The sequence below is a fragment of the Catharus ustulatus genome, chromosome 11 (genome assembly GCF_009819885.2).
Source record: "Catharus ustulatus isolate bCatUst1 chromosome 11, bCatUst1.pri.v2, whole genome shotgun sequence".
Classification (NCBI taxonomy): Eukaryota; Metazoa; Chordata; class Aves; order Passeriformes; family Turdidae; genus Catharus; species Catharus ustulatus.
The window spans coordinates 5,419,819-5,444,320 of record NC_046231.1 but is presented as its reverse complement, the minus strand read 5'-3'; the positions used below and the strand labels follow the sequence as shown (position 1 = coordinate 5,444,320).

Genomic DNA, 24,502 nt, shown 5'->3' with positions numbered 1-24,502 from the left:
ACAGCATGTAAAGGAGTATTTGTACCTACAAGAATGTACTTGGGACAGCTCATTACACAAGTCATTCTCACAGCTTACAACTGATGACTTGGAGGAAAGACAGGTGGCAGAGACCAGGAGAGGAACTCCTGAGCACAAACTAAGGCTAATAAAGTGTTTGGTGGGGAGAGAGAGTAGGGATCATTTTCCCATCTCAAGCTCTTCCCATACAGGAAACAAAATGCTGCCTACTCCCTCATGGCTGGCTCCGACTCCCTACTTTTTTATACCTCACTTGACGCCCTCTGAACTACAGAGCCTTACTCCACATTAGCTGTGCACAGAAATGAGCTAGTATCCAGTACTTATTAACAAAAATTCCAATTGAATAATGTTGACAATTCAGAAAATAAAACTGACTCTCATGTTTTACAGGCTCCTCTCTTCCTCCCAAACTGTCTCACAAAGACTAGCATGACCTTGGGTAAAAGGATTTGGCAAGAGCTGTCCTGAGTGCAATTCACTTACTGACATGAGGGTGAGAACATGCCCATTATCCCACAGGGTACATTAGTCCCCTGCTGAGTTTCTTTCTGGAGTCAGCTTCATTAGGGATTGGACAGCAGCATTACTCAGTGCCAGCAGCTCCATCTGAAGCCAGCTATAAAATTAAGCATAACCACATAAGGGGCTGTAATGAAGCCCTAGGGCACAGCAATGGTCCTGCTCACTTCAATCCCACACCCCCTTCCAGCACAATCTGGAAAAGGAAATCATAGGGCAGCAAGATGACAGCTGCTGCTGCTTTAAAGTTCATCTCCTTTACCAGAGATTAAAGAAAGTATCTCAACTGGTAACTTTATGAAGAGCAATGCTCCTCCATCTTCTCATTACTCTTTTTCCATTTCTCCCTCAGAGTCTCTTCTTTGTGGGCTACCTTCTCCTACCCTGGAGAAAAGGGTGGTCTGGCTCTTTTCTTTCCAGAAGTGTTAAGGGCAAGTTGTCCCTCACTTAATCCTCAGGGTTCTGCTGCCTTCCAGCCAGGCTGACTCCAAGGAAAGAGGACTTTGTGTTGCACATTCACCCTAAAGTGATGAAGTTCTCTAGGTCTGGAGCTGATCCAGCTGAAGCATGGGCAGAAACACTTATGGCTTTCTCTTCTCGTGGTGCAGACACCGAAGTCCTCATTTAGACTTCTCAAAAACATAGTTTATCTTTCAAGACAGGTGCCTCCCAAAGAAATACAGTACCTTAATAAAAGTGGCACTTAAATTACAACACCTGAATGCAGTCCTAGTATAAAAGCTGCCATCCTTAGCTACACCAAGAGGGACAGGATCAGGCATTTAATAGGAAACAGTCTTTATTCTAGAAATTTAAGAGTAGTATTTTCTATCTTAGCTTGCTGGCATTGTTGTGGAAGACAATCCTACTTTGGTTGCAGTTTTCTTTCAGAGCACCAGATTTGCTCTTTCTATATTGATTGTGAATGACAGCCAAGTGACTGCAGGAAGCAAAATCATGTAGAGCAGGTTGTTTCTTTTAAACTAACATCTTTATTTTTTTTAAATATAAGTCAATTACAGACATGAAATACCACTCTTTACACAATATGAAAGAGTGTTGGTGGTTTGTGGAGTTTTTTTGAGCGTACAGAACAAACTTGCACAACAAGTTCATGGAAAAATCCCAGAAAATAACCAAACCAAAAACAGCAAGAAGCCAAAATGTTACATTAAGTGCTTCTTAAAGTGCCCCAGGCTGTCCCATCCCAAGCCCTGCACACTGAACCATTATTCCGGCCCCTGCAGTTAGATTCCAGTGCTTTGCAGTAGGGCAGACTGAGACACATTGAATTCATTCTGGTTCCAAGTTCACTTCTTTTGATTTCCACATCAGCTCAGGAAAACCTAGTTTTACAACAGTAGAAAATTTTAGAGGAGTGGTAAGACTGGATTCCTTAACTAAATAATCTACAAAGTTCTTAAATTATAGAAGTTTCTAAAGTCACATCAGCATCACCCTTAGCTGGCCTGCAGGGATGTGACCAGATTGACAGCAGGTCTAGTTGCCCAGAAGGAAATATCTCATGCATCCACAAATTTCCTGCCCCGCCAGGTTAGAGATCCCAAGAGCCAAATTTGACCTTCAAACAGCACCTGATCACAGCCCTGCAATCCCCCTAAGCCATCAACTCAGTGCAGCATTGTAACTCACACTGCAAACACTCGGAATTCTTCCAGTATCAAGTTTTACTGAATAATTCTAAATTACACTGCTATCTCCATTCTGCTAACACAGCTAAGCTTTTTAAAACTACACAAAATTTTTAAGCTGTGCTTGCTCCCAAGAACTGCACTGCATCACGGTCATGGTAGAATACAAACAGGAGATAAACATACTGGAGACTCATCTGTAAAAAACAGTGTCGTCATTTTTCCTCTAACATATGAATAGACAGACTTGACATTTAAGTACTTCCTCAAGTATACAATGAACAAATATTGGTACATAGGACTTGATTAAAATATTTCGGTAAATTTAGCATTTGCTTCAGGTAGTCACCTCTACTTTTTTTTTTAAGCAAAAAAAGGAAATTCATATGTTAATTATTTGTATCCTGTGGCTGGCCTTACACCCACAATGGTACACAGAACTACAAGTTATCAAACAGGCTTTTGACAGACTTTAAGAGTAGCTTACTGTTGATCTGTCAGAGAGGTTGCCTTGTCGTATGTATTCTATTGCAGCCTCAATCGAGGTTAGGCAGTATCCCAACTCATCCTTCACTGAGCTGCAAAGCCTGAAGTTCTTTATGTAACTCAAGTTGGCCATCCTGGAAAAAAAGAAAGTTAAAGCCACAAACCACTAAAACTAAGACACTAGCATGGCATATTGCAGCTCATCTTAGGCAATCCATGCAGACAATAGGTGTGAGTTGGGAAAAAGCCTCTAAAGAGCTTGTTAGGCCACCAATATGGCTGTTCTGAGCTTGCAGAGTGATCAGAATTCTACTTATCTCTTAAATATTCAATGAAAAGTTATTAACTGGATAGAAGGAATATGAAGAATGAGATAAGGACAATAGAATGGGAGATTAACATCTTTGAAGTGAGTGAAGCAATGCTTCAAGCACCATAAGCATCACAGTGATAGCTAAAAGTTAAAGGCCAAATTCTAAACTCAGAGATCTAGGATATAGCAGCACTGAGAATCAGTTCAGGTGCAGCTGGAAGGTTCAGATAGACTTTTACTGAAAATGAGGAGACAATGGTGCAGGCTAGCAGGAAGTAATTAAATATTCACATCTAGTTTCTCTGTAAGAATGGCCTCAAATCTTGACATGTATAAAGGTGTCACAGCTCCCAACACACATGAGAGAGAACCACTCTGTAAGGCTGTATTGACATGCAGGTTTGGTCAGAGATGGCTTCCCACTAAAACTTTTTTCTAGGTTGAGACTCAAAACAAAGGCACATTCCTGATAGCTGCTTCATTTAGCTACACATATAACACATCTTTGCTATTTGTCCTATAAAAATTTTTCAGCATTTCAATGGGACCTCTTACACTTACAATACAGTTATTACTGTATGTTCAGAAACATTTGTCCCTACAGCAGCACTACACAAGATGGTAGGAAGGAGTTCTATATAGCCAAAACAGTTACATACCAGTTTGGGATTTCTGTTTTTACGAGCAAATACAACAAAACAGAGAGAAGATCATCTGCACACATGGTTTCCATGTTAACTAAAAAAAAAAATATATTCACATTTGGTATTAGTCATGTCACTGTTCAAACCAAGAGCAGTAACTCTGAAGTTCTGCCTCTTAAGACTAGGGCCAGCTCTACTAATGGAGAATGCATAGAGAGCCCAGGGCAGGCCTCCAAATGTTCTCAGTCTCTCACTGAAATAATCTGCCAGGAGCCAACACAAAGATGTAATTTGTGCAGTACACACTGCAGTATTTGACTAGCATCCCTCCCTTCCACACAGCAAGAGCCAGAGCATTAGCTCAAGACTTCTGAAATTTTTGAGGGCAAAGACTATGCTCAAAGTTGATATATTTTCCCATAACCCAGCAATCTTCCTAGAGAAGAGATGAAGTAAGGAAAGCAGAATTCACTGTGCTACTCTATTTGCTTTGTAGAAGTATCTGCTGTTTTTAAGCTAGGTAAAGTAAATGCCAGGTTAAGAGGACTGTGCTTTCATATCACAGAATCATTTCTGTAATCCACAGCAGCACATTTGTTTGGCCCCACCCAACAGTGCATTTTGCAAAAGATGCATCTCAGGAGTATCAATTTCAAGATGTCAAGGGAAGCATGGACAAATACACAAGAATGATCTAGCAGCAATCTCCAGTGTTTAAAATGGATCACCCTCAGTGTCCTGGCAGATGTGAGCAACCTACATGTCCAAGCTAACCCAGTATCCCACCTCAGCCCACAGGAACCAGTGCTGACATCCACCTCACTCCCCTTCCCTTTTGCCCTATTCAGAGATCTTAGAGAGTCCAGTTCAGCTGTGTTTGATCCCCAACTGGTCTCCAAGCAGTTGTTTATATATTGAAGCGCTCTGTGTCTGCTGTTTAAGTTTAAAATTAGGAATTGACTAATTACTGACCTCTTTGGCTTGGAGACTGCATAATAATTTGTACAACTTTACGCAGACAAAGTAGCTTCTGTTGAGGGGAAGTGCATTTGTTCAACTGACCCAGTTCTCGCTTTGCACGTGGTATATTAAAACTACAAAATAATTAGAAAGGAATGATTAGCATACAGAATTCCTCTGCAGGTGTCCAAAGCCCAAGTTTTAAGTTATTCAGAGCTGAATTGAAGAATTGTTCCAAAATATTCCCATATCTACTCCCAGTGCACTGTATTTCTGTATCCTGTAGATGACTTAAAAACATAAAAGTAAAGGAGACAACTATCAATGCAAAGATTGTCCTCCTATGACACTTGAAAAGCTTTGATTTTACATCTCAAATGAAAGTATACAAAAAAAACTTGCTAGTGTCTGAAGGAAGACACTTTGGCTAGCATGATCCTGCTTAAGACAGGATCTCAGTATATCTTCAAACATCCATGATCATCTCTCTCACCTGAACTCAGGCTTCACTCCAATGTCTTTCTGCTGCAGGTCTTGAAGGCTCCTCGTGATTTTATTAAAATCAGCATCCTAATCAATAGAAAGGCAACAGGTTTTTTAAATGCCTTAGATGAACATCACTAGTATACAGCAACCAAAGAAACTTACCTCACTTGCCTCAATCGTCCCCACATATTTGAAGACTAAATCATAAATAGCATGATGGATATACATCTGTAAAAAAAAAAAGCATTTTAGGCATGAAAGGGAGAATTTAAAACAGCTTACTAATTATTTTCCTTCATTTCAGATGCTTACTTCAACTGCTTGTTTGATCAGATTCATCTGCTCTTCTTGCTTTGCAAGCATCTTCTAGAAAAGCAAAGCCATAAACAGCAAGAAAAAGTCAGATAATTTATTGTTTAAGTAACACTGTACTATGTATTTAGGGGTAAGTCTTTACCAAGTGCGAATCTCTCAAAAGATGCTGCAGACATTTGGTATAAAGTGCATTGACAGAATCCTAGGGGAGAAAAGATAAAAGCCATCAGATTTGGGTTAATGGGACTTGAAGGAACAAAGCCTAAACAAGTAAAGTCAATCTTCTGTCTCAAAGTGTAAGAGTTTGGTAAGAGTTTTAGCAATAATAATTACATTTACTAAACAGTTCAGATAGTACAATTCTTGAATGTGAATTACCATTTCTCCCTCCTCCCCTTTCACAACTCTAAGCTACTCTGACACAGAAAAGCTCAATAAGGCAAAGATAACAGTAGCAGTAAAGTGAATTATACTTAACAAGTTAGCCATAGGAAGGAAGATACTGACTATGTAGTGACGGAGGCTTTTCCTTTCGTGTTCTTTAAATGTTCTATAGAATGATCCTAGGTATTTATCAAATCTCTCACAGTGCCTTCCCAAGAACTCTCTAACATCTTCAATGTTTTTAAGAGAATAAGAGTTTGATGAAGCTGTAGATTCACCTAAAATAAAAGCCAAGAATTAACATATAGGCTTAATCTGTATGCACGCTAAAATAAATTTTGTCCCTACATATACACACAAGTCAGCTTGTGTGCACTGAAACATGAACTCAGCTCACTGCACCTTTAGCTAGAGGTATTGCCTTTTCAATTAAAAGAATTTAATGTGCTCCATTTGAGCAGGCTCCCCTGCTTTTTATGTCGTGGATTTATTTTGAATAGCTAAAATAGATTTCACTTGTTTTTTTACACTGGGATAATTTATTACCACATGCACTCAGCTTAGGAGTTGTGTAAGTCAAGCCTGAAAGCAGAAGAAAAGCACATTAGAGTTGAGAGAGTGCCCATGCAGGAAGTCAGGGTGCTTTAAGTGAGCTGCAAAAATCCCATCTTTGACTTTTACATAAGCTATTCTTTATTTAGACATGCTTTCTCTGAATGGGAGAGCAAAGTTACAAAAAGCAACACTAAAGCAAATCCACTTTTCTTCTGAAAAAGACAACTGAATCCCTCACTTAGAATTCCTGCTGTTTTTCCAAAAATTTTTTCTAGGCAAATCTTTCATCTGTAGTCAAAAGCAGCCAGCTAATAAGAGGCTTAAATCATTCTTTTCAAATTACTTTTAAAATTAGAAACTCCTTCACTTCTGAAAGACTGCGATATGACTATATTAAGTAATGGCTATACAGAACATCATAAGAATGACTTCTGAAATATACATTAACACTTACAGAATTCAAGGCTATATGAATGGCAGCTGGGTTGGTGTATCTTTTTCAGAAAGTCTTCCATACTTCCCTCACAGCACTACTTTCACACTACCCTAGTACTATTTATCTTTGCATTCACTTGTTTCAAATATTCTTATTTATTTAGGAAGACTAATGTTTTTATTTCAGAAAAAGCTGAAGCTTCTAAGCTTCTTAAGGAGCCTCTGTTCTTCATAATTAGTAAACACAGATTGCTATACAAGTACACAAGGACATGCTGTTAACATTTACAGTACTGACAGTAGTCTTGAAAACAGTGTTACAGCCTCAAGGAGTACTTTCAGTGCAGGACAAAAATTGAGGCATTCAACTTCATAAGTTGCGACACCATCAGGAGGCTGCTACCTAACTCTGCCACATAACCTCAATCCCCCTACAAAGTGATCATGAAAGAATTTACCTCTCCATTTTTTTGTGCATCCACCTTGCATCTCAAGACACACATGGTCACATTTAGGATTAAATCCCTTTTTTAAGTAGTCAGCACTAAATTGAGCACAACTAAGAAAAATCATGCTGGATTAAGTAGTTCACAGAAGATTCTTAATTCTACAGGATTTATGCCCCAGTCTCAGCACTAGTTTTGCTGGGAGCAACTACATATTTCTCTGCAGTAGCTCACAAATGCCAGGGGCTTTTAACCAAGCCAACGCTTTCCAGAATGAACATGTTTATTAAGCACATCAAACACTAATTTGCTCACTGTGCAAAGGCAGCCACCAAATTGACACCAATACATACTTGAGCTTTCTGTTTTTTCCAATGGATGAGCTATGCACAATATACTAAAGCTTTCTTCTTTTTCATTGTAAAAGGTTTCCTCAAAGAGAACAGGTACTGAGAGAGTGTAATTAAAACCAGCTCCTAGAATGATGAGATTTCCTTGTATGAAGACCTCCTGAAACAAAACAAAGAGCAGATCAAGTGTCAAACTGCAAGAAAAAAAGTTACTCTTTGGCTTCTGCCTTGCACAGTTACATTTCCAAAGTGGGGGCGGGGGGAGAAGAGAAAAACTTGCAAGGCAAGAAAGTTTCAAATTGGAGAAATTCCACATTTTCATTCTGTGTTGACACTGAAACAAAAGCTCCTTCTTTGTGCAATGGTTGTCTGAACCTGGCTTACAGCCACTTCTTTTACAAGTTTACTGCTACAGGAGATTTCAGACAATCACCAGAGTCTTGTTTGCAGATTTTAGAGCACTTCTAGTAGAAAGGAAATTACTTCAGATCAGGACTTAAGCCCAGCCTCACAAAAACACCACACACCTTGTCTGTATTTCTCACACCTGGCTTTCTTTTCCAGCAACTCCAGTAAAGATATCTGGAATAGGAAGATCCAGATGGCAGCCTGCAAACTACTTCAAGTGCAAGTTGTATGTCCAAGTTCTCAGACTGTATTGCAAAATTACAAATGAAAAACCTAGGATCCTATGCAGTGTCAGTCCTGCTTGCCTATTCTGTAACCATTAGTTCACACAATCAGTCAGCAGCAGCAGCAACTCACTTACTGGAGTGCCCCCAAACTACATTCAGATAACAGAAATACCTTTCCATTTAAGGTTTGAAAATTTTCTTCTAGCGGCTTCAGAACATAAGATTCAAACTGGCAGGTAGAAAGACTGCTGCTTGAAAGGCTTCCTTTGCATGGAACTAGCACCTAAAAAAAGGTTAAATCATGCTTAAGAGAGAAATGCTCTGTATTACCAGCTATAGATCAATACCATTAAGAGGCAAGCAATTAAATTTGGCTTATAAATATTTACAGTAAACATATAGGAACAATAGGTGCTTTTATTTAGATAAAAAGGAAAGGTTATCACTAGACATACAGTCTGACAATTAACCCAGAAATTTCACCTACTAACTTATCTGAAAAAGGCTGACAGATGCAACTGAGGCAAACAACACTAAGGGAAGTAAATGTAATCTTTAGTTACTTAGCGCCAGTCACAAATGACTCAATGACAAAAAATGACTTAAAATTAAGCAGTTAGTAAAAAAGTAAAGTATATTTTCAAACTCAAATGAAAATCCATCAGAAAGAAAAATATCTAAGATAAACATCTTGGGTTTAGGCCAACAGATTGGCAATTTGGGACAAACTCTTAATTAGAATGAAATTTTATCATCAGGTAACAATAACCTCCACGTTTAATTAAGTCTCTACATACTTAATTGTGAATGAAAATTAATCACAAAACACTCAGATTAGTAAATATAAAGGGCTGGAGTTTTTATGCCAGGTGAGTTTAATAGCTTTATTCTGCTATGTAAAATGCTTTCAAATGAGTAACTGCTTGTCCACCAGCCATTTCAAAAGGTTAATCCCTTTTAAGTTTTAAGCTTGAGAGAATATGTAGTATCAGTTCATAGAAAAGCAAATAAGTTTCCTGTAGAGTTTAGAAACAATACCAACCTTAGCTTTTTACTACTGTGCAAGATTATCAGGAGGTCCATACTAGTAAATAACATTCAACTTAAACTAAAAATTGTTCTGCTTCATTTCCAAGTTTTGCAGGCTTGAACTAATCTTTATATGTTTCATAGCAGACACGACTTAAATTCAAATAGCTACTATTTACTAAGCAGCTTTTAAATGTACTATTTCATACTTACAATACCATGGAGCTCGGCAACTTTGCTGCATAAATCAGGACGTTGCTTCTGAATGGCCAAATAAAAGGGATTTTTCAAGATATCTTCATCATACATAGCCATATGGACTTCAGATATTCCAAGGGGATGTTCTAAAATACATATGGAGAACAGTTGATGTATCATACATGGTATCTCTTAAAACATAATATTTGGGAATACCTAGAGGCAGTTTGATTCTCCTTGTCTGAAAGGAAAATGCAGTTTCAGGTCTTGACGTAAGCAGACAATGGCATTGCTTAACTACTAACTAAAGTTGCTTACAAGTTATTCAGACAGAATATTTTCCCATGATTATACATTTCCAATCACAGTTGTCCTCAATGTCTCCTTAAGGTCTTCCAGGTGTTGGAGTCTAACTGTGAATATCCGATAGAAGTAAAGATCAGAATTATTACCACTTTGATACACAAACTAACTTCTCCTGCTGAGAGCTAAATCCAAGAGACAAATTAACAGCTTTTTCACAGCAGATTCTATTGCACCACAGGACATGGATACTTTTGCATGTGCTCATGTAAGTCTTAAAACTCACCTCTATAAGGATTACTCATACACACCAATGAGACACCCAGACAGTGTAACAGAAACCCTCATGTAAGGCAATCCTCAACTTTCCAGGGAAAGTTAGAGGGGTACACCACGGAGATATGAATACCCATGCTGTAATTAAAAAGCCACCATGAAATTTATCATAATTTGTGGTCATCTCTTCTCCCCTGAAAAGAGTCTCAGTGATTTGAGGTCAGGCTGGTAAGTAACATTTAGCTAAACAGAGCAAAAGAGCAACTAGAGAGTGAAAATCCAACATGTAAACATTGGAAATGGCGTCACTAGGTGTCACAGTGCCTTGGAGAAGATGATCTCTAAACAATCAGATCTTCAACTGTTTACTTCCTCAATTCCAGTTCTCTGTAACACATCATACTCAAGGGCAGAAAAAACCCTAACAGGTCCCTCCTGGAATAACTTCAGATTTTTTTTTAACAAGAATTGAGATTAACAGGCATAGAAATAGTTAAATAACAAGCTTTCTCTATCTTTCCCTTCATGCAGGTTTCCTTAGTAATCAACAGAAGTTGCATGATTTCCTCATGCAATTTTAGCTGTATATAGTAAGAAAGGGTAAGCGTATCTAGAGACTTTAATTTGAGCACACCACCCTTACACAACCAGTATCCCCCTGTTTCCTCCAATGCAGAATTATTTGCTCAGTGTGAGCTCACTGTAAGGCAGCTCAAGGGAGTGAGAAACATACACCCAATTCCCATGGATTCCAGATAGCCTTTGAGTTTCAGTCATGCTATTAGCTGATCTGCAGCCTGGTAACTGAGCTGGATTCTGGTCCCTCCTTCTCATCAGGCACAAGCAGAGTTCCCTTAGAGAGCTGAATACAAATACAACCAGTTAAAGCCACTAGTCATTTCCACTAGAAAGGTATCACCAGTTACTTACAGCTTGGACAACCCCAACCTGAACCATTGATCTGGTGGTAGTGGCAGGTTAAGTGCCTCAAGCAGTTTTCCTGCACAACTCCAGACAAAATGGCCCATCTGCTTTCAAAGCATACAATAACATCAAGAGCTGTAAAAGACTACTTATCCAGTGCTCCCATATCAGCACAGCTATGCAGTTTGCTAACACAATGGGGAAGAAAATGTTTGCTAATTGACACCTTTGGAATACCAAGTTGAGTAATTAAAGACCATGAACCTAGAAAAAGTCCAGCTTAACATGGGCTCAATATGAGCCAGGAATCTGCATTTGAAGCTCCAAAACCAACCATGTCCTGGGCTCATCCCCCTGCATGGGCAGCAGGTCAAGGGAGGAAAATCTGTCCCTCTACCCTGCTCAGATGAGGCCCCTCCTGCAGAGCTGCCCCAGCCCTGAGGTCCCAGCACAAAGATATGGAGCTGTTGCACAAAGTCCAGAGAGGGGGACAAAGAGCATCTCTGCTCTGCAGACAGGCAGAGAGCTGGGGGGATTCAGCCTGGAAAAAGAGAAGGCTCCAGGGAGACCTTATTGCACCTTCCAGTACATAAACAGGATGGGGAGAGACTTTGGACAAGGGCCTGGAGTGATAGGCCAAGGAAAAGAGCTTCCCACTAAAGAGGGTGGATTTGTATTAAATGTACAGAAGAAATTCTTCCCTGTGAGGGTGCTGAGGCCTGGGCACAGAAGTTGTGGCTGCCCCATCCCTGGAAGTGTCCAAGGCCAGTCTGGACAGCTCTGGTAGAAGGTGTCCCTGCCCACAGCCAGAGAAGAGCTTTAAGGTCCCTTCCAACCCAGACTAACCAATCTATAATCCATGATCTGTCCTACCACAGTGTCTGGGTAAGCAGGATGATCACCAGTAATTCCACCACGTTTAGTATAAAGATTTCACGGCAGGTAGCTGCAATCCAAGTCCAAGCTGTGGGCTTCTTCCTCAGCCACAGTGCTGCGGGAAGAAGAGGCAGCACAAGTCCCGTGGCAGGTCTGTTGCAGGAACACAGATATCTCACTGCTGATCCACACAACAGCAGGGCTCAAACACACCTTCTTAGGCAGGTCTAGTTAGCTACAAAAAACCCTGGCTAGGCCACAATTCCAAGTTAAGTCTTAGTGACTGCAACTTGCAGTCCAAACATGACTCAGTGACAAATTAGTATATATAAGTAAATACAATTTAGTCAAAGTCAAGCACAAACAGGGTGCTTGTGTATACATGGGTATGTATACACATGTGCAAACTGCAAAATAGCTTGCCACAGCAAGACCTGAGATTTCCACATGCCTTTTCTTTTGGATGGTTTTGGATGCTCCTGTCCTTATCACAGGAGATAAACTGACTAGAGCAGAGCCTGAAGTAAGAAAGGCAAAGGAGCCCTGTAAGCAGAAACTAATCCAGGGAAGGCAGTGATGCTTAAAACAAACAAACTACATGAAGCAGGTAAGGATTTTTTTCCCCACAGGTGGATCAAGCCTTCAGTGAAGGGCATTTTCCCCACATCTAAGAAGTAGGCTTTAACTGAAGAAAACAGGCTCAGGTTATAGATCAGGAACACCTTTCAAAAGGGAAGATAAACACATGGTTTCAATTGCTTGGCAAAGCTATCAAGTCTCTCAGGCTGTAAGTCTCAAAGAATGTGTCAGACAAACATCTACCAGAGGTGACAGTGGACATGGTGGAGCTGGGAGGGTGGATTACCTGGTCTTTTGAGACACTTTCTAAATCAAGCTTTCATTAATGCAGTTGTCCCACTGAGGCAATTTCATCTGCCTTTAGTTTGGTGAACTTGTGTACCTGTCCAAGCAGCAGAAGATGGGATTGATGTGATCCTCCCCAAGGCAGTGATGGAAAAGTTGTTAACATACCACATACTATCAGGGGAAAAAGCATACTGACACAAGGAGGCAACCAAGCACAAGACTGCAAGTGCTAAAACTGCAGTGCACAAATGTCTCCAACAGTTTTATTGCCAGTCTTTCAGCCTAATAACTCTTCAAATCCGAAGACTTCTTCCCATAAGAGGAGGGGAAGAGAACACCTACCATAAATCTTCCTCATCTAAAAACCTCCACCTCCCCATGAAAAAAATCCCAACTGAGAAGCTTTGTCCAGAAAGAAATTTAAAGTAACATTTCATTCCCTGGCAAAAAAGGATGTAAGAAATTTACGTGAGGAGGAGAAGCTCCCATAGAAAGCCTGACCTCATGAAGCTTGCTGTCTGTCCGACTTCTTATAACACTGCCTGCACCTAAAAAAATAAGAAAAAGCAACTGGAATACTTTAAGAATCATTACTAATGGACCATCATAGGAAGAGCTTGAAATTATAATCTTCAATTCCCAATTCATGAGTACAAACCACAAATAACTAGTTTTCTAAACACTTATTTGATGCCACAGTTTTACTACAAAACTACTGACAGGATTGAATCACACTTGGAGCTCCAGCAAGGAGTGAAAAGAAACTGCAAACATTGAATTCTCACATTTTAGTTACTGTAATACACCTAAGGTGCCATTGACATGCTCCACCCCAGAAAGGAAGGTAAAACTTCCAGTTCACACCCTTGAGCTGAGCAGATGGGAACTCTGCACTGCTCCCTGCATGCACATTTTTACACAGCAGGAAGTAAGCCCCACTGGCCACATTAGTACTGTTTCGAGAATCACAACTCTCAATTTCCTTCCCTTTTCTCTCTCCCTTACCCCTGCAGCTGTTCAGTGTCTCATTAGGGGATAGCTATCATATCTGATTAAAATGCCAGTATGAAAAACAACACGTGGAATACTTATTACCTAAAACAGCTTAGTTCACTTGGCCCTCCATCACCTTCCCACAACATTCTCCAGTGAGACAGAAGTGTGGATGTAGAAACAATTTAAGCCATCAAAAAAAAAACCAAAAAAAAAACCAAAACAAAACAAAAAAAACAAACCCAAACCAAAGGAATTTAGTCTACAAATTCAAGTGAGTTCATTAAAGCTTCTCCAAAGCTCAGGCACTTTTGAGATTAAGTCAATTTCTTTCCACCCCAAAAGTTAAATGCATCTGAAAATACTGGCTAATACATTGCTGTAATTCTAGGAACACATTAGAATTCTCCATTAAGAGTTTGTTGGCAGAACAAAACATCCAGCTTTAACCTAATTTAACATGGGGATGACATAGACTTACTTTTCTACCTGCACCTTGGACAGTTCTAGTTTTACAGTAAAAGCAGAAAATGCATAAAGCCTTATATACACTGCCAGAACTGATGAATGCTTAACAGAACACTCATTAAAAACTATCATCAGCTATATCCACTTTGAAGTTTACCAAATTTAGCATGCTGAGCAGTAAAGCAATACTCAAGCACTAATGTTATATAAAAGGTTAAACAGAATCACTTCAGTGTATGGCTTCATGCCTGTAAACACAGAAATAGCTCCAATTGCTGGAAGAACAGAAGCTAGTTGGATCAGACAATCTAATAAGCCTTATGTTATAGTTTAAAAAAACCGGATAATCTTACAGCAGGCTAATCCTTTCTAGATCAGAGTGGTAATTCCAATGATATAACTATGGTACAAAGGACAGCTCAAGTGAAAAACATGGAATCTAAGCATATCACTGTTTTCTCTAAAACACTGGAAATGAAGCCTAATTACCTTTGGTACTGAAAACAGTGAACAGGAATAAATTCTGACAGTTCATTTTCTCATTGATGGTGTTTGTCTTTAGAGATGGACAAGTGAGGAACCTTTCCCAAAACTTGCGGGTTTCGGTTCCTTTTAAGTTCTTTGAAATTTAGACGAACAGTCATAGAAGTGGCTGATGTCGCTGTATTTGCATTGTTACTTAGCAGTTACCTCCTGTCCACGTTCAACTTGTACAACTATTGACTCAAACCTTAGGCTCATCGTCTTCTGAACATCCTGTGACAACCCTACTAAAGACTTAAAACATTCTGCAGAGAAAGTGTCTTTCATAACAGCATGATGGATGGCATATACAAATACTACACAGTCAATGCTGAGCAGCAATATTCCGTGTTTTCACTATGGTATTTTAACAATTCAGCAGAACAAAGGAAAAACAGCTACCAAAGTTAGTAAAAATTACTATAGCCAAATTCAGTAACTCCAATCCCCAGCGATTAGGATGTTACATTGGGATACTAATATCAAGTACCTTAGTGTCCTCTCCACACACATCCAGCTTCGAGAGAGCACAATGCCATGTTCTCCAAAACCTTCAACACCAGCTCCATTAACATGGCAAGAAGCATAAATTCACTGAATTTTATTTTACCAATATTGTCAAGTTCCACGTGACAACATCAACTTCACCCTAGCTCACAATAGCTATTACAAGAGCAACAGGTTTAGTAATCCAGCAACTTGGTATTTGCTAAAATGCTCAAAATCATGAGTAAATGAGGAAGAGCAACTCACTACACAACTAAAAGATTTTTACTTCAGAGTAGTAGATAAACGCACAAACTTTAACAGAAATGTATCATTCTAGCAAACTGCACAGTTCCACCAAAAACAAACAAACAAAACATTAAAAGGAAGCAATCCCTGTTCTAAGTCAAGGGGTTTTTTTTAAAGTAGTGCTTCCCCACACACCTTAACAGCACCAGTTGTTAGAAGGATCAGCCAAAGGTAAGCATCTCTTAAGAGCTCTTTAGAAGCAAACAAGAATCTAACAGTTCAAAAACTCAAGTTAGCACTCCAGTTCCTGTTTTACCAGCACTATTACTCATCAGTTACTCTGATTCTGGGCAAAAGCTACAATCTGAACTTGAGCCCTACATCAGCATTCACCTCAAAATAAAAACAGAAGATCATTTATTTTTCTGAGCATTTAAAAACTCTAAAGGATGAGCATTGAGCATCCCGTGAAAAACACCTGACACATTCCAGCACATCTTGCTCATCACAAGTGAATAAAAAAGTAAATCTATTCCTACCCTATTTAGATTCAGGTTCAGCTTGTACTGATTTCTGTGAAACGGAAGAATACCACCTTTGAATTATCAGATTATAGAGTGGTGAATTCACATCAGTCAGCACAAGACTTACTAGCAACCAGTGAAAAACTAAGTTTTATCATCACAGAACATCAGCCTGACAGCAATGGAACAGAATCTGGAAAGGAGGGGTCATGAGCATCCCAGGAAGATGCTAATTTCTCTCAGTATCCCCCTTCCAGGCACACATTTCTCCCACTGCAGGGTTAAGAGCTGGCACAGGATCTCGTGGCTTGGGGTTTGCCTCCATCCAACACCCCCAAGCCTTTCCTAAGCCTGGCAGCTCTGGCCCTGCTGCCACTGCACCACCTCCTTGCACTGGCCTCCCCAGACCCTGCAGCAGCACCGAGCACATGGGGCAGTACCAGATCCTTGTGAGCCCCACCTCAAACTCCAGAACTGAGCTCACTCCTAAGAAGTACTGAGGAGGTTCTCCCTTTATATTTTAACAGTGCATTTGCACTACTGTTTGAGGTGGGCACATCCATCCTTGTATCAGACCTGAGGGCTTAAGTATCCCCTTTCCTCTGGAGGAAGCACACTGCAATGTGTGCAGATCCTTCAACAGCAAAGCTTCCCACTTGTATCCAGTCACTCCAACATGTTCAAAAACATCTTGCTTGTCCTTAGCCAAGTGTCAGGAACAAGCTGAATTCTCTTTTCACAACAGGGTAGACCCTATATTCCCAATTCTCACAGGTTTAGAAATCCACCAGAGTGGCTGCAAAGAAGTTTCATTCTTTGGCTTGCACTACTGAAGCATTACATTCTCTGAAGGGCAGCCCTGAGCCACTCAAAGCAAGCCCTAGAACAAAGTGCAAGTGCTTTTCAGTGAACCACCAACAATTACAAGGAACATTTACTGGGAGAACATTAACAGAAAAACACAAAGCTCCCACAATAGCTTCTCAAACAAGGATGTTTCCTTCAAATATCAGTGAGCTGCATTTAAGGTGACCTCCTCCTCAGGCTCCCAGAGGCATCAGCACTTTGCTACCTCACTCCCCTTCTTTGGGGTAGGGAGGCAGTGGTAAATTCTTATGGAGTTGAAATACACAGAAGTTTAGTTAGGCCAAATATTTTCATTTATTTAGCCACCAGTGAAAAGGTAAGAAGTCTGGAAAACAATTCAGACGGTAAGCTCTAGCAAAACAAATTATTTTAACCTCTACTGGTGTTATAAATGCTACACAATGCAACACGTAACAGCCAAAGCTAATTAAGAGCTTCCTGAAAGTAAACATCATGAATCACAAGTATCAGTCTAACATTCCCCCGCAATTAATTCCTATGGATCAAATCCTCTCAACACTACAAGCAAAAATCTTAGCAGAAAGCAAATCACAGAATTCAAAGAAGCACACAATTTATCAGTGATCAGGGAGAGGGAATGCGTTGATACCACATTTCATTTTCACTGTATTTCATCCTTATTTTCCTTCTTCATCTCACAGTGGCTTCAAACTTTCCCAAACCATAGCAGTCCACAGGCCAAACTTAGTATATGAGCTTACTCTAAAAGCAAGTCCCTCAGAGAAGGCTTACCAACCATTTAAGCAAAACAAACCTGCACTTACTAAAATGCTACTTAAAGGTATTAAAATGATGCTATAACATTTAATTAGTGATGTTCAAGATGCATCAAAGAATACTTTGCAAACAGTTTTAAGAGTACTGCAGAGGAAGAATACAATCATTAACATCTATTGCAAGAAAGCCTTGCCACAGAACCAGGAAATAAATTTTTTCTACTACTCATTATCCTGCTTCCTAAGTTAGTTCTAAGGATTTTCATCTCCATCCTAATAGCTTTCCCAGGACAGTAATTTGCCTAGTCAGCATCTTATTTGAAAGCAGTATCAAGATTTGGATTTTCAGAACATCCTGACTAACAACTGAATTTTAAGCATTTCCTCGATCTAAGCAAATTGCATAAGTGCATGCAGCTGAACTTAAATTAGAACTAATCTAAATACCAGGCTCTTCCCACACGACACACCTAAGATGTACTTAGGCATTACCTGATACAGACTATGACTGGTGCTACCTTCAGGTTTAAATAGTCACATGTTTCTGAACCAATACTCCCTCCCTCCTCTTCTCAGACACATTCAGAGAAATGGCTTTCAGATTCTCACATAACTTCAGTGCTCTGTAGCAGACTTTAAACACAGCTAAAACAGACACACAAATACGCATAAATTGGTCAGCAATAAGCTTAACACTTATGTCACATAGGACTCCAGATTCAAACCCAGAGCTAATCCTTTTTCCACCTGACAATGATTAGGCAATTATAAGACTTCACTTACAATCAGGTCAAAATCATCCTGTGTTTCTTTACTCCTACAAAGAAATAGGCATGACTGATTTGTTTTTACTAGGCTACGAACATGCAAATTGACAGTTACTCAGTTCAGTTGGTAATAATTTGATAACCTACACAAAGTTAAGAGGACAGTTCTTCCACAGGTAGTAACTTGCAGAAGCGACATACGTTTCGAAACTAGGGCCAGAATTAAAGCAAGATAAACAAACATAATCACCAAGTCACTGGAGTCCAAGCTACCAAAATTCAGAAAGAGGAACATGGTCTAGACAAGACTCTTGAAGCTGGGCTAAGCAGCAGAAAGGCAGTCTGCCTGAACTCTGTTCCTCACGGTAACTTATCTTGCTCATAACACACACTGCTCTGCAAGGGTACTAATAAAAGATAAACGGGTCATGCTCCCCTTGTGGGACTCTTGCGGCTTCACAGCTTTTTCAGGCTTCTGTAGCATCACAAAACCACTCAGCTACCCACAAATGCTGGGGCATCTATCATAGCATATGTTGTGACAGGCAAACTCTCCAGAAGCCCACTTCAGCAGACACAGCAGGGCTAGAGACAGCACAGCTCAGCTCGCCCAGGGGCACTCACACCCCCTCCGTGCCTCCGGACGCACACACGGGCACGGCCTGTGCCCACCAGCGCTCACCGCGCTGCACCGAGCGCTCGGCAGCTGCCAGAGCGGCGCTTCTGACGGGAGAATTGCCGTGTTTCCTGCACTTCCTGATGGGCCATCGCCCGGCTTGAGCTAACTGCAGGTGCTCCGGATCGCACGCCAGCCCTTCCTATGGATGACAACAGCAGCAAGCTCCTTCCCCAGCCGGGTCCTGGCGCGTCTGCGCCACACGGGACACCCGGGGGGCCGGGCAAGACCGACCAGCCGTGCACAGCGAGATTCAGCACGGCGAGCACCGAGCCTGCCATGGCGGTCACTGCCCAGGGCCATGTGTCCGCACGGCACGACCCCGCCCGGGCAAAGGCCGAGCCGGCACAGCCCGGCCGCCGCCCAGGCCGCGGCCGAGAGGCTCCCAGAGCAGAGTACGGCACAGCACAGCGGGCCGGGAGCGCTCCCACCCTAGCGGGACGGTCCCAGGGGGAGCCCAGGGCGGGAGGGCTACTCACACCAACACCATCGCCTCCCTGCTCCCCGGCCGCAGAGCCGCCGCCGCCCGCCTCCCCCGTTGCTCCGCGCCCCAACCGAGCCCTACCGGGATCCAGGGCGGGCCCGGCGCGGCCGCACGAAGCCAATGGCTGAGCAGAACCCGGCGGAGAACTGAGAGCACCGCTAGGATCACAGCCTGCGGAGGCGGAGCCTGCGAGGGCTTATAGGGCCGGGCCGGGCACTCCCGCTGTGTGATCGGACGGGCGCCCAGCTGGGGCGAGTTAGGTGGCAGCGGTGGGGACCGCTGGCTGCCGCTCCCCAGAGTTTTAGCCTTGGCTTTTTTGAATTAATAATTTTTTCTTTTCTATCCTCGGTGTTTGGCACTTTTCAAACAGCAGCGCCCCGCAGAACGCGGCGCGGACCGAGCCGCCCCGGTGGCGCTGCAGGCGGCGGTGGCGCGGGGAGCGATGCTGCCTGCCCGCCGTGGCTCCCCGCAGCCCGCCCGGGCTCCCGGAGGCGCCGGCGTCGCCTGACCAGAGGGAAAGGGGGGTGCTGGATGCGGGCGCGACCCGGAGGCAGCGCTTGCCATGTGCTGGTAGCGCCCGGGGCCCGGCAGCGGGTGAGTCGGGGCGGCAGCGGGCAGGGCGGCACCGGGCACGGCCCCCGCCGCCACCATGGTGAAGGAGGAGTGCAAGGCGCTGCTGGACGCGCTCAACAAGGTGACCGCCTGCTACCGGCACATGGTGCTGACGATCGGCGGCACCTCGGACTCCCAGAACCTGCGGGAGGAGCTCAAGAAGACCCGGCAGAAAGCTCAGGAGCTGGCGGTGGCTAACAGGAACAAGCTCACCACGGTCCTGAAGGACAAAACCGTGAGTAAGGAAGATAAAGCCGAGTTCGAGAGGCTATGGGTGATTTTCTCCACGTGCCTAGAGATCCTGGAGATCGACATGAGGAGAGCCCTGGAGCTGGGCCACGAGTTCCCGCTGAACGTCCCCAAAAAACACCTGATCCAGACGGGCATGAGCGGGGGAACCTCCGGCGTGGCCGCCCGCGCCATGAGCGTCCAGAACATGAAATACGAGGCTGAGCACAACATAGACGTGGTGGATTTGAAAGACCTCGAGAACGAGATCAATCAGGTAGGAGAGATGATGTACGAGATGGAGATGAAGGTCAATGTCCCCCAGTGGACAGTAGAGGCTAAGCAAGACCCAGGGGCTGAACTGAAATCCACCATCAGCGTGGGCGCTTCCTCTATTGGCATGATCTCTGTGGAGGAAAATAAATCCTTCTGCGATATCAGCAAGGTTCTAGCTGGGATTATTTTCACTGCTGTGCTCATTATCGCTATTGTCCTGGCAGTGTGTGTGGTAAAACTGTCTTAGGGTGGCGCTCTGACACGAGCGACCCCTCTCCAGCCTGTCTCGGGAGTGTTTCATGCCTCACCTTTACTTCAAAGAGTGTCATTTGGAGATGAGCTGAGAATTTTAAACGAGCACTTGAAAGAACAAAGCAGAACTTTTGCCTCTGGATATCCTAAAATGCACTATTTGTTTCTTCATGCTTTTTGAAGAAAAGGGATCCAAATCAGCCTGCAGAATAGAATGTCTTCATTTACTGGACTTGTAACAGTCAAGCCAAGTATCAGGGTATTATCACTGCTGGCTGTAACAGGGATTTGCCTGCTATTAATAGGTCACTATTCTCAGAAGCCTGTGGTTTTCGTTCTTCACTAGGCTCTGGTGTTTGCTGCTGGTCACTGTTTACAGTATTGGAGGGTAACATAAATTTGATGGCTAACGTAGGTGTTTTGTGAATAGAGTACTTTTTTTCCCATCAAATACAAAAAAGTATTTCTTAAGCGAAGGAAAGGGGTAAGGATGAAAAGAAATAAAAAAATGTAACCAATCTCTATTTTAAATAAGTTAATAAGTTAAATAAGTTGGGGAGGGGGAGAAAACAGAATGATGTTTGATACCAAGTACTGTTTGTTGATTTAGACTGGATTGTACGGGACCCAGTTGCATGAATTGGCACAGCATATGTGAATGACTAATCGGTTTCCAAATCCAGACACAAAAAAGGGAGAGTTGCATATTCAGAAAAATACTAGCAAGCCTCATGGTTTTCATTCACATTTACCAGAATTTTATCTTTCCCTGCAGAAAGACTGATTCTTGCTACTTGTTCTAATCTTTCTAAAGAAGAAGTAATTTGCACTCCTTGATTAACTATGAAAACAAGAGCAATGAATCTACCCACAACAGATGCAATAACATGGAAAAATATATTTTAGCAAACAGAAATGATGTTAAGTTAAAAAGACCTTCCCAATGGGATCCCCTCTCCTGTTGACGGGCAGGGACTGATGGCTGTATGTGTACAGCTACATTTCTGCAAGCTCCCAAATTGCAGAAATCCAGACAAAGATAAAAATGCTAACATAATATTTCAGTCGAGTCTGATTAATCATCTGGGAAACATTAAGCTTGTAGGATCGGTCCCATTTGATAACACTATAATTCTGGAAGGGAAATGTAACAGCATAAAACTTTCCAGTGCTTCCCTGTGGAATTGTCAACATTTAAATGTAAAACTGTGCAAACAGACACTTACTTAGCAGAGAAGCTTTACAGTATTTTGTAAAAAGGATTTATTATTTACTTCTGGAAATACCTTCTAGTGCTGTGAACACACACTATCTGTTCAGGAATGCTTGGTACATGTGCTACAGTGCCATAGGTGTATGGGGCACTCCACAGCCAAATATAAAAACTCCAAAATATTGGAGGTTTAAGAAGTAATTTTTCTTCATTGATTATTACAAGTACACTATCAAAAAGTAGTAATAATCAGACATGTTTTGTGAACAGTCTTGGTAAATAAAATTGACAACATGCATAAACACCTAATATTAATATTTCTGAGTTAAGAACTAAATATACTTCAAAAAACTGCAGCAAACAGTTTATTCTTTTAAACTGGATTTATGGGGGCGAAAGTGCATTTGAATCTGGTCACTTGTAGGTGAGGAAAAAATTAGTAAGCAGAGGCCTGAATCAAAGCCATAGATTATTCTTATGTTGAAGGATATACGCGAGCTCTGCACATTGGTCCAGTCTAACTCCATTCTCTTGGGAATTCAGAGTGTTACAAGACAACTCCACATTCCTTTCTGTTATGTTTCACTCATTCCATATAATGTTTTGTATGTAGTTAATCTATGTCTGCAGAGATCCCTGACAGCTTTCTAACAAGGCCAGGTCTGTATTTATCGGTGCTACAGTTCCAGCCTGCCTAGGCAAGGTGTAATTGCTGAGTGTTCATTTAAATTGGATGATCTCCTTCACAGTAACAATAAGTAAACATATTTAAGGAAAATACAGCAAAAGCTGAAGGAGAATGTACCTATTTGGATTGTCACCACTTGTCATTAAGGACCTGTGGATGTTTCACGTTTTTCAGTTGACAGGAAGGTAGAGAAGCCATTGGGCTCTATTCTGTGCTTCCTGAAAACTCCATATACCTTGTAAAATCAGACCATTTAGAACCACATGTTCTCAAACCCCGAGTCATGAATGCAAGTCTTTTTTCTGGTGGATAGGCAAATGGCAACACTGACAATGTTCATTATCTTTTATCTTGGTATCTTCCACACACCTAACCATAGATAATCAGTTTATCCATGCTTAGTTGTGTAGAAGAACTTTTAAGAATAGTCATCTTCAAAAGCAAGCCTCAGTAGTTTGGTAAACTGAAAGTTTTCAGTCCGCTGCAGTTTGTGGGTTTTTTTACATTTGGATTTTTTTAATAATAGGACTCAAAGAATAAATATAAATAGCCTCTAAGTATGTAAGTCTTGCTTTATTATGAATATGCACACAATTATTATTTACATGGCCTTGGAAAAAGAATTTTCAAATCTTAAGATAAAGCTGGTTGCAAATTAATTCATCATTAGTATGTTCCTAAAAATCTGTATCATCTTATACTTAGGCTATCTGAAATTAATAGATTAAGTAGAATTCTAACAGAGGATTGGCACTGTCTACATGGATAAAATGCTGCCATTTATCTCCTACATGTGTTTGCTCCATGTGACAGAGTTTGGCATAACTGCACAAAACCAAAACTAAATGAAACCTCCATTACCCAAAAGTATGGAGGCTTCCTGTAAATTAAGAAATAGAGATACAGATTTGCAGTCTTCATTTTCCCCCCTATTGGAATGCGACTGGAAATGCAACTTTGTAAGTGAAAAATGGGAATTCATACTTCAAAATACTCTATATTGAAACAGCATGATGAAAAAGCACATACTCTCATGTTGATTAGTGTGACTGTAATTATAGTACAAAAGAAAATGGTCATTGCTTAATTAATATGTGTTGACCTACTTCAGTTCTTTAGTCTTTTTTCACAGAATACACACATTAAATTTGCTGTATACTAAAATCTTACTCCTGACTTGAATTACATTGGTTTTGCCTGTGCATGGGTGGTGTTTTCTACACTTTCAATAATGCAAACCTGTTACTGTGACTATTTATTTAACTTAAAATAAAGTACTTCCTTATAACTTATTGGTTTGCTTGCAGCAGTAATTCAAACCAAACACAATCTGTCAGAGCAAGTGCAGAGGAGGACACAAAGTTGACTGAAGAATAAAGCACCTTTGCTATGAGGAAAGGCTGAAAGAATTGGAATTGTTCAGCCTGGAGAAGAGAAACTTTGGGGTGACCTAATTGTACCCTTCCAGTGCCTGAAGGGAGCCTGCAAGAAAGATGAAGAGAGCCTATTTATAAGGGATGGAGTCACAAAGGGAATGGCTTCACACTGACAGCTGGTTCAGAAGAGATACTGGGAAGAAATTGTTCCCTGTGAGGGTGGGCAGGCCCTGGCACAGGGTGCCCAGAGAAGCTGTAGCTGCCCCTGGATCCCTGGAAATGTTCAAGACCGGGCTGGACAGGGCTTGGCACAATCTGGTCTGGTGGAAGGTGTCCCTGTCCACGACAGGGGTTGAAACCAGATGACATTTAAGGTCTCTTCCAACTCAAACCATTCCATGTCTCTT

The 24,502-nt window shown here is 41.5% G+C and overlaps 2 protein-coding genes across 4 annotated transcripts in view; one reads left to right on the top strand and one right to left on the bottom strand.

Moving 5' to 3' along the window:
• Window positions 1–24,502, bottom strand: part of ANKRD27 (ankyrin repeat domain 27) — a 56,578-nt gene that overhangs the window by 25,070 nt on the left and 7,006 nt on the right. The window contains exons 1-12 of one of the 3 annotated variants that reach the window (XM_033069920.1): window positions 19,532–19,614; window positions 9,447–9,577; window positions 8,377–8,487; window positions 7,573–7,729; window positions 5,907–6,061; window positions 5,542–5,601; window positions 5,397–5,450; window positions 5,247–5,312; window positions 5,092–5,168; window positions 4,611–4,732; window positions 3,654–3,732; window positions 2,683–2,815 (exon numbers count right to left, since the gene is read on the bottom strand). In XM_033069920.1, the coding sequence (XP_032925811.1) occupies window positions 2,683–2,815; window positions 3,654–3,732; window positions 4,611–4,732; window positions 5,092–5,168; window positions 5,247–5,312; window positions 5,397–5,450; window positions 5,542–5,601; window positions 5,907–6,061; window positions 7,573–7,729; window positions 8,377–8,487; window positions 9,447–9,548 (1,116 nt within the window). In that variant the 5' untranslated portion in view covers window positions 9,549–9,577; window positions 19,532–19,614. Of the gene's footprint in view, window positions 1–2,682; window positions 2,816–3,653; window positions 3,733–4,610; window positions 4,733–5,091; window positions 5,169–5,246; window positions 5,313–5,396; window positions 5,451–5,541; window positions 5,602–5,906; window positions 6,062–7,572; window positions 7,730–8,376; window positions 8,488–9,446; window positions 9,578–19,445; window positions 19,508–19,531; window positions 19,615–24,502 lie in introns of those variants that run through there. The other 2 variants (XM_033069921.1, XM_033069919.1) reach the window with 2 other exon arrangements.
• LOC117001512 (regulator of G protein signaling 9 binding protein) lies at window positions 19,731–24,011 on the top strand. Its single transcript, XM_033069922.2, has one exon. The coding sequence runs from the start codon at window positions 20,100–20,102 to the stop codon at window positions 20,811–20,813; it is 714 nt and encodes a 237-aa protein (XP_032925813.1). The 5' UTR covers window positions 19,731–20,099; the 3' UTR covers window positions 20,814–24,011.